Source organism: Astatotilapia calliptera, chromosome 7 (genome assembly GCF_900246225.1).
Source record: "Astatotilapia calliptera chromosome 7, fAstCal1.2, whole genome shotgun sequence".
Taxonomy (NCBI): Eukaryota; Metazoa; Chordata; class Actinopteri; order Cichliformes; family Cichlidae; genus Astatotilapia; species Astatotilapia calliptera.
Window position 1 is genome coordinate 28,684,894 of NC_039308.1, and position 15,201 is coordinate 28,700,094.

The 15,201-nt window shown below is 39.1% G+C and overlaps 2 protein-coding genes across 3 annotated transcripts in view; both read left to right on the plus strand.

The window, feature by feature from the left end:
• skor2 (SKI family transcriptional corepressor 2) overlaps positions 1-9,401 on the plus strand; it is a 104,550-nt gene extending 95,149 nt beyond the window's left edge. For both annotated transcript variants that reach the window (XM_026174219.1, XM_026174218.1), the window contains 8 exons: positions 898-2,906; positions 3,425-3,488; positions 4,217-4,294; positions 6,694-6,759; positions 6,905-7,003; positions 7,266-7,333; positions 8,294-8,357; positions 8,672-9,401. In XM_026174219.1, coding sequence (XP_026030004.1) covers positions 924-2,906; positions 3,425-3,488; positions 4,217-4,294; positions 6,694-6,759; positions 6,905-7,003; positions 7,266-7,333; positions 8,294-8,350 — 2,415 coding nt within the window. In that variant the 5' untranslated portion in view covers positions 898-923 and the 3' untranslated portion in view covers positions 8,351-8,357; positions 8,672-9,401. The remainder of the gene's footprint in view (positions 1-897; positions 2,907-3,424; positions 3,489-4,216; positions 4,295-6,693; positions 6,760-6,904; positions 7,004-7,265; positions 7,334-8,293; positions 8,358-8,671) is intronic.
• A 1,546-nt stretch (positions 9,402-10,947) lies between these two features.
• Positions 10,948-13,427, plus strand: ier3ip1 (immediate early response 3 interacting protein 1). The gene is made up of 3 exons (XM_026176964.1): positions 10,948-11,107; positions 11,431-11,532; positions 12,680-13,427. The coding sequence occupies exons 1-3, from the start codon at positions 11,017-11,019 to the stop codon at positions 12,733-12,735; spliced, it is 249 nt and encodes an 82-aa protein (XP_026032749.1). The 5' UTR covers positions 10,948-11,016; the 3' UTR covers positions 12,736-13,427.
• The last annotated feature ends 1,774 nt before the right edge of the window (positions 13,428-15,201 follow it).

Sequence of the window (15,201 nt, forward strand, 5' to 3'; positions counted from 1 at the left end):
AATCTCTTATTTACACTATTCGTTATATTCAGTAATTATCATTATCATACTTAAAATATATGCAAAAATATAAGGTATATTAAAATAAGCACAATAAATAAACACAATAAAAAGTATATGAAGTAACGCACGAATGGGACATCTGAAGTGCCACAGTTCTATTAAAGGCAATAAGATTGGCATCATATAAGCAAAGCCTTGTGAATGGTACAGAAATAATAATAATAACTATATGCAACCTTATTAAAATACCGTATGTGCCATTGGTGGTATTTGCATTATTTTATTTTTAATTTTTTTAAATGATTCTTTTTTTTAAAGTACACTTCACAGCAGTGCTTATGAAAGAGTGTTTCCTCATCCTCCTGAATCATTTTTCCCATTTGATAATTCAAAAATTCGCAGGAGCCACATCAAGATATACCTCCTGAGCATTTAAAAAATATATTTGCTGTCATCAAAACAAGTAACAGCAATAATATTCCATCTGCACAATTCAGCTTCGATTTCTGTGCCCCTTATGAAATTGCAAGAATAGTCAGAAATTAAAATACATTAAAAATATTAAAATAAGCATTTAGCTGTGATGTCAAAATATTTCTAAATTAATTGTTAACTTTCTTAAAAAACAGATTTTGAAAGGGTAATCAGATACATTTAATTAAAATGTTACATTTCACTGGATTTTTTTATTTATTCTCTTTGCTCTCCCTTATCCACTTCTCTGTTATTTATTATTTTGAGGAATATTTATTTGGTCGAAGTGCATATTAGGTAATAAGAAACTCATTTCATATTGCTGATAATACAGGTAGAGAAGCGCTCGTAAACTGTTTTAAAAGGTTATTTATGAATTAATAAATGTTGAACTTTCTTTCTTTCTTTCTTTCTTTCCAGGTTTTTTTTTTACTTTTTATCCGAGCATGGACAAGACTCATCTTTCAAGCCCTACTGATATCATAATGACAAGCTCAACAGGCCCCTACCAACAGGAACCCCTGACTCCACCCAGGCCCACCCATCACCACTCTTCATCCTCTTCCTTATCGTCACCCTCTCCTTCTTCTTCCTCCTCACCACTCAAACCCAACCAGGTTGGCCAGGTCTTCCTTTATGGCGTTCCCATTGTATCACTGGTCATAGATAATACAGAGAGACTTTGCTTGGCGCAGATTTCCAACACACTCCTCAAGAATTACAGTTATAATGAGATTCACAATCGTCGGGTGGCACTGGGCATCACCTGTGTTCAGTGCACGCCGGTTCAGCTGGAGATACTCCGAAGGGCCGGCGCCATGCCCATCTCGTCACGACGCTGTGGCATGATCACCAAGCGTGAAGCTGAGCGTCTGTGCAAGTCCTTTCTCGGAGAGAACTCGCCACCGAAACTCCCCGACAACTTTGCTTTCGATGTAACACATGAGTGCGCCTGGGGTTGCCGTGGTAACTTCATTCCTGCACGCTACAATAGTTCAAGGGCCAAATGCATCAAGTGTTCCTTCTGCAACATGTACTTCTCCCCAAATAAGTTTATTTTCCATTCCCACCGCTCAACACCAGAAACCAAATATACCCAGCCTGATGCTGCCAACTTTAATTCCTGGCGACGACACCTCAAACTAACCGACAAACATCCACCAGAGGAGTTAATTTATGCGTGGGAAGATGTCAAAGCTATGTTCAATGGAGGCAGCCGAAAGAGAGCCTTGCCCTCGTCTTCCCATTGTTCTGCTATGGGTCCCATGAAGAGTCTGTCAGGTTCAGTGGTGCCTCACGTAATGGGACCTGAGCTGGGTGCTCAGAAAAGAACCCGCTTTGAAGATGAGGATGATCTGGATGGAGGGAGTCTTTCTCCTCGTAAGACACCACGTAGTTACCCTGTCATTCCTGTCCCAAGCAAAGGTTTCGGCATGCTGCAGAAGTTCCCTCCTACATCACTCTTCCCCTCCCCTTATCCCTTTCCAGCATTTGGCCTCTGCCAGCAGAAAAAAGAGGACAGTGATGTGCCAGCTGGACAGAAAGGGGCAGGGTTGTCTGGTCTTTTATGGCCCGGTCGAAAAGACTCTTTTTATCCTCCTTTCTGCATGTTTTGGCCACCAAGAGCAGCAGGAGGAATCCCTGTCCCCACTTACATCCATCCTCAGCCCAGCACCCTCTCCTCCCTGACAGACAACCCCTCACTGAGGCAGGCCTTCCTGGATCTCTCAGACCCCAGTGAATCTGGAGCTGTGAGTGGAAATGGAAGTGGGATCAATGCAACTATGACTCCCAGTGGCGGGTCCACCACACCCAAATCTGGGCTGTTTGACACAGAGTGTACAACAGTTACCACCGACCCTCGCCCTGTCACCTCAGAGGGCTGGCTCAAACTACTGGAGAACCCAACTCTCCAGTCAAGGAAGTCAAGCTATGGCTCTGCGTTCCGACCTGTCATCAAAGATGCAGAAAGCATTGCCAAGCTCCACAGCAATGGCGGAGGGGTCACTGGAGCAACGGATGAAGACTTTGTAGTCACCAGATCAGACCAACACCCGCGGCTATCACCAACTAGCAGTTGCAGCTATGGAAGTGAAAGTGGAGGTGATGGGGAACCGGAGGGAGCAGAAAGCGAGGAGGAGGGGGAAGTGGATGTGGAGTCATCAAAGCAAGATGATGAAGAGGAGGGAAGCTTTACAAACAGACCACCACAGACTCAAACCAACCTGTACCTCTCTGCGCTGAGTGACAATGCTGGAGAGGATAGGGGGAAAGACAGAGGGAGTGGCGCAATGTATCCCGGTACGTCCCCTCGATCCTCCTCAGATCCGATCCAGCAGGAGTCTCCCAGCCTGCCCACCTCCCCTCCTGCCAGCTTACCTCTCTCAAGCTCCACCCCACCTCACCGGGAGGACACAGCTTACAAAAACGTAAATATCCCCACAGGCCACTTTAGCTAATTATTATTTAAATGGTGCCGCAGTCAGGCAGTGGTGTGATCTGCATAAGCAGATTGATAGGCTGGTTTCTCCCCGTAGACATGAAAACAGTCACCTCACTCTGATACTAGCTAATAGGCCCAGGTGTGGCTTGTTTAATGGCCACTTTGTGTTCGTTCTCCCTCTGTCACCCCAGCTTGTTAGGGCAACTCTAATCTTTAACCTGTCGACTCCCATGTTAACCAGACCTCCAAGAGGAGGAGGAAGTAGAGGTTCAATTTTGACGATGGTTTTCTTTGGGGGGGGTTAAACTATCATCTAGCAACACACTGCAGATTTATCTCAGTATTCATTTTGAGGAATAAAAGCATAGTCTCCAGTATATTGCAGATTAAATTATTAGTAGTATTAGTATTATCAGAATCAGACTGCCCTGCCTCAGTGCATGTTCCAGTTTTTTAAATTTATTGTCTTAAATTAAATATTTATCAACTATATTTGATTTCCAGGTTCACAAAAACAGAGACGAAGGACTTCCTGCATATGCAACCAAAGACAATTCCAGCATTTCCGGTAAGCGCAAACGTTTTAATCTTTTGGAACAGTTTTTCATTTTAAAGTCTCCACAACACAGAACGCGGCATTGCAGAAATCTAATTAAATGCATTCGTTTTGAAACTGAAAAATAGTTGTTGACACAAAAGTTAAAAAGCACATTAAGCATCATCCTTTTTTTCTCCATCAAATTTGCAACAGCAAATAATCTTTCATATATAATCTCCAGAAATCACTATATTGGTTGCATGGTTTGTTGGACGCTACATCTTCCACCCTGCAGTTGTTTTACGATGTCTCAGTTTCATCAAATGTTTTTTACACTGTTTCATCAAATAGCATTACACAATCTATTTCAGCAAACTGTTACTATTTGCTTCATCAGATGTCCGAGTCTGTTGTATTATAGCATCTTTGTTTCATTTATTGTCTGAGTGAGTGGTTTTATAGTGTCCCTGTGTTCCTGTGAGGCTCATATTCCTGTGACGTTTCATTTGCTCCTCTCATCTCCCACTCTGACCCTTTTCCCGGAGAAAATGTCTTCCCCGTGTTTTCTCGCAGTGCGTTGACAAACACACATGCGTACGCTCGACCATAGCTCCCAAATGCATACACACAAAGGAGACGCACACTTCATGCGTACACTTAGTTATCTCCATGTGTCCGGATAACCAGCTCAGCCAATGGCCCTTACTGAATCTCTCTTCCTGTCTGTCTTCCTGTCTTTCGCTCTCATCTTTTCTCAGATGAAACAAAAGAACAGAATAGTTTCTTTGTACCAGAGACTGAGACGTCGGCCCCGGACTACTGGAGGGAGAACTCAGGTATAAAAACTCACGTTTTTGTATTTATTCTTTTTTTATAAGTGGTTGCAAAACAGCTACATTCAGATAGAACACAGAAAATAAACTAAAGGCAAAAGTTGAAACTGGCAAATCAGGCACTGAAAGTATAATTATTGGGATGGAATGGATACCGTCTGCTTATATTTGGTGTTTGATGACACTGATTATTATTTATATTAGAAAGTAAACCTACTTGTGATTAAAATGCTGATTAAAAACTGACACTTTATGACTTTATTTGCAAAACGACACTGATTTCTTACACAAATGACATTCAGAACAGTTCAGTCAGTGAGGGAAAGCCTTTGACTCTTAAGCTTTATCCATCTCCATCTACATGTCCTCTCAGATGGCAAGTTAAGGGATTCATATAAATACACACAGAGATGAAACAGCAGTGCAAAGCTGCCTCTTTCGCCGCTCTGCCACGGCTCCTCTCTTTAGTGGCGTTGTCGCTAGGGCTGTTACTCTTAGGGGGGCCGTTATAGTTCAACAAGAAAACATCAGCTCAGAGATAAGCAGCCGCGCTGGCAATCTCCATCCCAGACCCATATCGCCCCCGACATAATTGCCTTTTTTCCCCTTTCTCAGCGCAAAAAAACCTTTCCCGTTTGAAAAAGATCACAGCTTATTACCTTTTTATATCTGTCAGGAAGACATTAAAAGTGCTTTATGACATCTGTGCCAACATTTATATCTACCCCCCATTCCCTCAACCCCTACACGCACACACATCGTAATGATCCCTGTGCATAATGTATAATGTATTTCGAAAAATTACACGAAACAAATTAAATGAGACCACCTTTCCCCTGATTGCCAAACGTCTCCCTGGGCGGTGGGAAGCTCTACGTGATTAGAAGGCCTGATTCCTCCGAGTCCCTCCACCCCCCTCCACTGTCTTTAAACTCTCCCTCTGTTTCTAGGGAGAAAAAATAATCTAATTTTCCATTTATGTAATGCAAACCGCCTTGGCTTTGACTATTCACGGTTAATTGACTGTCAAACGAGGTTGTTATCCTCGGGCACTGTCTGCAAATTTGCTTGTCAAATGAGACAGAGAGAGGAGAGGAAAGGAGAGAGGAGAGGAGGAGAGAGGAGAGCTCTCTCTGTTCTAAATGAGAGAGAGAGAAGCATAGGGAGGCTTAAGGAGCCAGGACATGAAATGACTGGAGGAGGATACACATATCGAGGGTGCTCACTTGCTTCATTAAGGCGTTCAATGCCTCATTGTCACAATTCAGACATTAGCTCAAACACACACATGCATGCTTACCATGGCAGACACTGGAAATCTGAAGGAAAAACACAGCATGTAATGGAGATATTTGTTCTGAGGATGGCAGACTTTTAAAGCAACAAGTAGATTTATCCTCCAGGAGTTAAAAAAAAAGACAAAACAGACAGAACATATATTTTATAAAACATTCGCACTATTAACTGTGAGGATGTTTTTTTTAACCATATTTATGGCTTTTAAATCCTGCTTTAGTTTGCAGGAACTACTTGTATTGGTCAAAAAATCTTAACTTTTGTAGTAAAATCAAAACTTTCCACATCTCCGCCCTTCTTCAGCTTTAACAGCCACCAGATGATTGACTCAAATCTCTCTGACTAGATTGGACGAAGCATGATATTACAATAAGAGGCGAGAACAGTAAAGCTCGTCATAGTCTCCGGTCATCATAAGTAGTTTCCATGAACTTGTACTGACACCTAGAGGCCAGAACATGAATTGCAATGCTTCACTTACAGCTGAAGAGAGGAGGAAACTAAATTAGTCCATGACAAAATAAAAACCAAGTAGTTCTGTCCAAATAATGGAGACTGCAGTTAAGTTGTTTTTGCAATACTTCACTTTACACTTACACTTAACTTTGGCTTTCTGCACACAAAGTCAGCTGACTTCTTTTAGTTTCTGAAGGGTTATCACTCTCTTTTTGATCAGTCTTTTGATCAGCAAATTTTATTGTATTTTTCTATTTTTTCTTTGTTATTCATACTAATTTATTAAATGTTTATGGACATTGTTTCTCCTAATTTTTCCTCACACTTTTGCCATCCAGTCTGTTGTTTTTCTTGTTGAGTCTCACCGTGCACATTCTGTTCTCATCCTTATCCTGATCTAACAAACAGACATAACCTCCTTTAGGCGATCAAATGATGCCTGATGCTTTCACTTAACTTCACTTACATTTGTAGCTTTTCTGGTTGCTTTTGAATAACTGATTTCAAGATCATTTATAGTTTATGAGCATGGCCTTAAATTCATTATTTTTATTTGTTTGTTTTGTACTCATTTCCTGTTCGTGGATCAAATCCCAGTTTAGTTAACAATTAATTTCAAAGTTTGAAATTAAGTCTCTTCATGTTTTCAGGCGATCAAAGCCAGGGTGCTGCTTCTCCTGTGCAGCTGAAAAAGGATGTTGAGAGCATGGAGAAAGGTAAGGGCTGTTTGAGCACATCTCAGCTGCACTGACCATAGAAAACTAGTAATCTATACTAGATGGACATTTGTGAGATTGTGAGAGAATATTTTAATGCAACCACTCTCATATTTTCCTTCTGCTTTCTTCTGTCCTTCTGTAGAAGAGCTCCAGAAGGTTCTGCTGGAACAGATCGACTTCAGGAGGAGACTGGAGCAAGAGTTTCACGCTTTGAAGGGCACCTCACCATTTCCTGTCTTCCGTAAGTCAGTTTTTTTCCCCCTTACCCTGATTTCCTTTTAGTTTCCATACTCTGAAGGGCAACTTCTCCTTTTCTGTCTTTCTTACAGTCTCTTACACCTTTACCTTTATCCCCATTTTTACCTTTCAGTTTTTTATTTTCGCCGATTTTTTTTTTGCTCAACCCTTTTCTGTCATCGGCTGTCTTTATCACTCCAATTTTCCAAAATGACAATACACGCGCCACCTAATCAAGGTTTGTTTTTATTGTACGCTAATTTCAGACAATTTTCAAGATCAGATGAAACGAGAGCTCGCCTACAGAGAGGAGATGGTCCAACAGTTACAGATGGTAAGACTACTAATGTTAGTGCTTAACACTGATGGAAATATGCTTTTAAATGACAAATTAAACACCCTTTTTTAGATACACAAATTAAAAGAAAATCTTCATGATTGCCTTAAAAATTGTCTGCAAGGATTTTGAGAAAAAATATAATTAAGACTAATTATGCAGTACTTACTAAAATACAGTGACATCACATCAACCGAAACAAAAAAAAATCAAAAACCGATGAGGAAATGTGCCAGTCAATTCTCTGACTACTGCTAGAGATTGTATGCATACTTGGGAAATCCTTGCCATGGGTTAAAACAAAAACAAAAATTAAAGGCTGAATAAATGAAGCCATCACTAGGACTTGACCGGACACATGCGTTTGCTTATTTGTCCATCAAATGACAGAGCCAATCATCTAGTTTGTCTTTCACGGGTGAGAAGTTCCTTTGCAGCCATCTGAGTGTTTCCGTCGACATCAATCACTGGAGCAGCTGGCAGACAGGCTGACAGACGCTGTTTGTCTTTGTTTTCTGACACATGCCACCACTGTACACGCTTGTGTGCACACAGTGGCAAGGCGTGCGCCAAAACGCACACAAGAACATGCATTCATGTAATCACAAAGGCAGGCGATTATGAATATGGGTTCAAGCTAATTTATAAGCCTGTATGTGCACACCAAATGCACATACTCACGTAAACAATTGACAAATGTGTCTAGAACCAGCAGATGGATCTGTCTGAGAGTAATGACACATTAATTTCACACAGACATGCAAATGAACTCCAAAAAATGTTTAATTTGTGTTGACAGACTTTTACTTTCACCAGCTTGGCTAGAGTTTTGGATTTTCATATTTCCACCAATGATAAAATCATAATAGTAAAGTTTACTTTAGAGAACCTTTTTCAGTGTTAAAGGTATTTCTTTAGGAAGAATGTAACGTTTTATGTCGCGTTTTTGCCTTTCAGATTCCCTACGCAAACATCATCAGAAAAGAAAAGATCAGCTCCCATCTCAACAAGTAGCAAAGAGGTGAATATTTTTCAGTAAATTTAAAATGAAGCTTAAAGAAATGTAAAAATAAATAGTTATCACATAAAAAGCTTTTGACAAGCTGCACATTATTAAGCCTCATATTTACATCATAATAGAGATAATGGCAAGACAGTGAAATATACTTAATTTTCATTTGATTGATAATAAACTGTCTTATAGCATTAACACATTTGGCATTACTGGCTACATTTTATTATAATTTTCTGGGGTGATTCTAAACAATCAGTTAAATCAGTATGGAAAAACTCTTACCCTGAATGTAAAACTAATGTAATTTCCCTTTTTTTTAGGATTAGCACACAGAAAACTGACAGAGACCATCACCGACAGAGAGGATGTGAAACTATATCATACATTATATTACTTTTCGCAGGACAGCAATTATTCTGCTGCTTCTTCGATATCACCTCTGTTAGTTGCTCTCTACACACTGCCTGCTAAGAACTCATGTGAGGCTGTGGGACATCATACTGGTAAAAGATTTCTAAAGTTTTTCCTCTTTTTCCCTGGTTCAAGTTCCCTAACTGAACTTAATTGACTGAAACCTGTGACACTGCGAGTGTGTTGGCAGTCACGTTCAAAGCATTAGCCAACCGGGACCAAAGCAACCTCGCCCTTTGAGGACCACCAGGAAGGCAGTTGTAGATGTCAGAAAACTAATTTCCAGGCATAAAAAAAAAAGTAAATAAAGATTGGATGTTTTTATCTGCCCGTGGGCTCAACTGTACATTGGCCAAACTCTGGATGAAAAAGGACTAAGATAGGTTGTATTTGTATCACCAAGTGATGGCCCTGAAGAGAAACAAGCACGACAACATTTATCTATTATCAACATTTGATCCCAAAGGGACTTCATCATGTTCAACTCTAATCATTCCCTGTAAACACGAGCCACCACCACCAGTTTGTCAGTGGCTGGACACACACAACCTTGGTTTAGTATGTCAGATGAATTAAAATAAATAAATAAATAAAGCACTGATATTTACAATGGTACTACAACACGGTACCACAAAAAACGTCCACATATATATATATATATATATATATATATATATATATATATATATATATATATATATATATATATATATATATATATATAAATTTTGCAGTTTACAACTCTATTAACAGCATTTCAAAACCACCGTTTTTACCTTGTCCTTAATTAATGTCACATCTGATTATATTTAATACTTTATTTATAAAGTCAGAGTTACCTGAAATTATGTCCTGTGTCACATTAACATTAGCAGACTGTGTACCATATGGAACTGAGCAGCTGTAAGACACAGTGAAGGTTCATTCTCCCACAAGACGTTTTCCTGTCGTAACGTCTTATGATTATCACTAAATAAATATTGCTGCCATCAGCTGCAGAATCTGCCTCGTTGTTTTGGAAATGAAAAACTCTGTACACGTGCTTTCTCTCCAGAAAGGGCATCCGAGAGTAAAGGCCTGAAGTTTGTCAGTGTTGTATATTTATATGTAAATTATTTCACCTTATTGTATAAAATGTCATACATGTGAATACTGATCTTCACAGTCATTCTACCTATCTCTCTGTGTGTGTGTGTGTGTGTGCGTTTTGTTTTGTTTTTTTGCTTTTTTTTGTTTATTTATTTGAGTATCAACTCCTGAGACCCCAATTGTGATAATACTATTTATTATAATGTGAAATGAAAAAGAAAGAGACACAGGGGTGGTGGCGATGATGGTGATGTTTGAGCAAAATCAAAAAGAGCAAAAGTGACAACTCACTCATCTTGTTTATAAAATAAATGGACAAAGTTGTCATTTACTGAGAAAATGTTATCATTAGAAGCTGTTATTGCAGATGTATTTCAGAATGTTCTTGTAGTTTCTCTACTATTTATGTGTAAATTAAAAGTCTATATGAAAAACTGAATGTGGAGGACTAGTTCATGTTTGTGTGGAGGACTAGTTCATGTTTGTGTGGATGGAGTCCCTTTACCCAGAACATGAAGTTCTTTCTGAAACTAAAAGCAGGCTGTTAAGAAGATCCCGGTTATTATATCTAAATGCAAACTTATGTTTTATGGGAAGTGTGGTTCAGAAGATGGAGTGGGCTGTTGACTAGTCAGAAGTAAGTGTTTTTCTATATGTCAAACTGTCCTTCAGCAAAATATTGAATGCTAAGTGCATCCATCAGAGTGTGAGTGTGGGACTGTTAAGTTAAACTTGCTTAGCCATAGAAAAAGGTGCTTGTGTAAATGTATGTGTGAATGAGTGGATCAAGTTTGCAATAAGCAAGCACTTGGGGATCTGCATGCATGCTTGTGTTGCCTCTTAAAGATGCTGTAGAAATTTAAAAAAAAAGAAAAAAAAAGGTAAGAGTGAAGTCAAACTGATTTATAAGACCAATTCAAAACAACAGCCGAACAGCTAAAATGGCATAAAACAACAGGGCAGGTAAATCAAATGGAAATAGGATGGAAAAACACCAATAAAACAGTATAAGAAAAGAGTAATTGAGTGATGTGGTCACTTAATATTCATTGCGCGTGTGTGTGAATCTGGCTACGTCTGTTGCACGACGTCGGCATGCCTGTTTACGGCAGCAGCATCTCTGGGAGTGGCGGTAGAAGGAGGAGGAGAAGAAGAAGTTGCCAGCATGGCGTTTACTCTTTACTCTCTCATCCAGACCGCTATTCTGTGTACCAATGCAATCGCTGTGTTGCATGAGGAGAGATTTCTCAGCAAGAGTAAGTGTTTTTTATGTCACGTACATCATATGGTGAAATAACTGGTTAAAAGCAGCTAGCTACGCGTATACATTTAGCAGGCTGCCTCTTGGTTAATGGAGAGGCTCTTGTTTGGGATTTATAAGGAAGAATTAAGGGTTGAGCATTACAGAGAAAAAAAATGCAATGTTTTGAATAACATTAAAGCGGGTGGTCTTTTTTTTTAAACTGGAAAATAAACACGTATACATGCATCTGCTATCTCATTTACTGGTGTTTCTCATCTTTCTTCCCATCTGTCTCCTGTACTTTCTCTTCTCCTTTATTTCTCCGTGTGTCTGCAGTTGGTTGGGGTGTTGACCAGGGAGTTGGAGGTTTTGGAGATGATCCAGGAATCAAAGCCCAGATTCTCAATCTCATCCGCTCAGTCCGGACTGTCATGAGAGGTCGGTAGGCTGTATTGTTCATAAATCCTTAGCAGATCTTAAAAATAAGTAAATGTACTCTCATATTAACTGTAACTGTGAAGATACAACAGAGTAGAGGTAGTGAAGGCTTGAGGTTAAAAACCTGGGGCAGTGCACAAGAGAGGTGAAGAAGAGAGGAGAGATGGGGTGGAGATAAGTGTTAAGAGTGATTTATGGCAGGAAGAGTGAAGGGGAATGTTTAAAAGACAGCAGTGAGACCTGCTGTTTTATATGGTTTGGAAACAGAGGTGGCACAGTTTAAGCTGAGATTTTCATTGGGAGTGACCAGAGTAGCCAGGATTTATGAGTTTCATGTAGTGAAAGAGGACATTCAGAGGGTTGGTGTGTCAGAGGAGGATGTCACGGATAGGGTGCATGACTTACTTTGGACAGACACAAGACCAAAGTGGAGATTTGGGGTTGTTTTGGTCACAGCCAAAATTGGGTCAATCAGGATGACAATGATCCCAATCCCAGCAGCAAATCTACTACAGAATGGCTGAAAAAGGATAAGAATTCAAATGCTTCAGTGGCCCAGTCGAAGTCCAAAACTCAACTCCAATGAAATGCTGTGGCAGGACCTTAAGAGAACTGTGTGCACATGAATGACCACAAATATCAATGAACTGAAGCAACCCTGAAAAGAAGAGTGGGCCGATCCACAATCACGTTAGAGACTGATGAAAGGTGATTTTACAAGTTAGTGAATCGGATGCAATTAGTTTTTGACACACTGCTTCTGCATTTTGGCTTAGCTTTCATTAAATAACTAATGACACACTGTAATATGTCATATGTAATTATTCATTTGCAGTTGCATTTGCCTATTTTTAAGATCTGCTAAGGATTTTTGTTTAATACACAAAATCTTAAAAATGAAAGAGGGTGGACTTTAAGTTTATCATGACTGTCAACAAACTTTTTTTTTTCTGATGTTAACAAAATCAAATAACTTTTTCCTAAATAACCCAGTATTAAGTGAGCTAAATTGCTGGTGTGCTCTTCAATTTTTAATTCACTCTGCAACAGATGTATTTGAGTCAAGAATTAGCAGCTGTAATATTTCTGAGGTTGCTGATGGAATCAGTTTGATTACTTTGTGTTTTGTACTCTTTTGTTTTTACAGTGCCTTTGATAATAGTGAATTCTGCCTGCATCGTCCTGTTGCTGCTGTTTGGTTGATCTTCGCCTACCAAACTTAGGTGGAGGACCACAAACATGCCAATGAAAAGCCACTCGCACAAAATCCTGAACTCTTTGCCATTTAGAGACTTCTGCCACTGTCAGTTATTGGGAGGGCGGAAATGTTTTTCAACTGGCCGGCGCTGAAATAGAAGATCAACTGCAGATTTTTAAATGCAAAGAGAAGAAGAACTGAAAATTAGCTGGTGCAGACTTCCTGTTGTGTTTCATCACCACTAAAAGGACAAAATTGATGTAATTTTGTCGAGGTCATGACCACACAGGATGATGGTTTCATCTTGATCCCCGATATCATATCATTTGCAAATGTTTTTTTTTAAATCGGTATTTAAATAACCTGTTAGTACAGACAGATTTGTTGACACTTCATACTGTAAAAGGGGCCTGCAAAGTTTTTTTGTTTTTTTTTTTTCAAACATTTATGGGGCAACTAACAGCAGGTTCAAAAAGGAACACAATTCACAAATCTCTTCATATATATGTGTTGAATTGATTTGTAATTGGCCCATCTCTGAGAACTGAAAAGGCTAAATGGTATAGATGTAAATTTTAAGCAATGCTGCCAAACGCAGCTCCGACCAATGTATTTTGAACTGTTTACACTTCAGTGCCACAAAAATTGAGATACTGTCTTGAAATAAATGTATCACTCAGTGTTGTGGAATTCCTTATGTTATGTTGCTTTCTGTGTGTGACAGCAGACAAACTTAAACAAATGACATTTCGATAAAACTTCCAGCTGTTTTGTTGATGAATGAAATATTAGATGTGTAGCAAGTAACGAAGATAAATGTTGCCTGTCCACTCTGTCAGGTTGGTGCCGATTTACATTGGTGACCAATGTGAAACTGAATTTAAAAATACGGTAGTGTATGTTACCTGGTGGCTTTACACATTCACATACAGTACTGTGCAGAAGTCTTGAGACACTTCTTGTTTTGTTTTGGGGGTTTTTTTTTTGCTGTTTGTTTTTGTTTCTAAAGTGATCTTGAACAATAGTTCTTTGGGAATTCTGAAGGTCTTTAAGTAGCCTGGAGCCTATTGGCTACACTTTATTTGTTTATTTTCAGAAAAATAGTTGTGTTTGTTAAGCCCATCATAAGAAATGTGCCTAACTCAAGCTCTAAATGTTATAAAATAGTACTTGTACCAACAAGGTGATTCCCAAAGAGCAATTAGCCAAAACCTTGGCAAAGAATATTCTGGCACAGCATGCAATGTGTCCTTAAAAGTACTGAGGAAACTGGACAAGGTGGAGGACCTAAGACAGATAAACCGTATCTGAAAGTCATGTCCTTAAGGAACAGGAAAAACATCATCAGAAATTGTCCCAGTGGAAGGGTGGCTGTCAAGAAGCAGTGTTAAGCAAGGAAAACGGTGAGAAAGGACTGAGATATACCAAATTGCACAAGAACTGAACCAAAAAACAGCAGCAAACTATCACTCGTGGAGTGATAGTCCTCAGTATGTTAGGAGGAGGTCAGGAAAGAGGTGAAATGGTGAGTGTTTACAGTCATCTGTAGAACAAATGGAGGTTGGGGGCTTCATTTCAGTCACTGGTTTTGGGGATCTCATCAAAATGGAATAATGAATGCAGAAAATCTTATTTTACGAGTTCCCTTCACACAACTAAATAAACTTAACTCTATTTATTATTTTCTGTGCTCACAGTGGAGATTTGTTAGTTAGTTGTTTACTTAGTTGTGTGAAGGGAACTCACAAAGTTCCCGACTTCCCACCACCACTGTCATGTGTTAAAAAAACATAAATTACTGAACTTCAATAACTTAGTGAAACTTAAAAGAGTGTGTTTAATATATAAAGTCTTACACTCCCTTGCTCCACCACCACTAAAGCAGTTCATTAGGCATAAAGAAAGCTCAGACAGGACCACTCGAGCTACAATCCGAGGAAACTTGTTTATACTCTACAGACGGACAGCATTTGGGCAGAACGTCCTCTCTGTTAAGGGTGGCCATCTGTGGAACAGTCTTTCTCAACCCATTAGAGAATGCTCGACATTCAATTTGTTTAAGGCAAAGGTTAAAAACTGGTTATGGACAAATCAAGTGTGTGATCATGCATGAGTTGTATAGTTTTAATGTTTTATTTGGGAACAGAATGGTGTGTATGTGTGAGTTTGATGATGGAGTTTTTATTATGGATAAATGATGAATTTTTATGAATTATTATGTCTATTTTTTTATGTTTAAGGACAACAGATGGAAATTAGCCCCTGGCTATAATCTGGCATGTTTACATTCATGTAATTTTTTTTTTTTTTTTACATTTATGTTCATTAACATGCACTGTCCTAAATAAATAAATAAAGTAAGAATTTCATTGCAGCATAACTATTTGTGTTTTGCAGTGTATATGACAATAAACGTCTTGAATCTTGAAAAGTACCATAGGATTTTGACTCTCCTTGTAATACCATCTGGA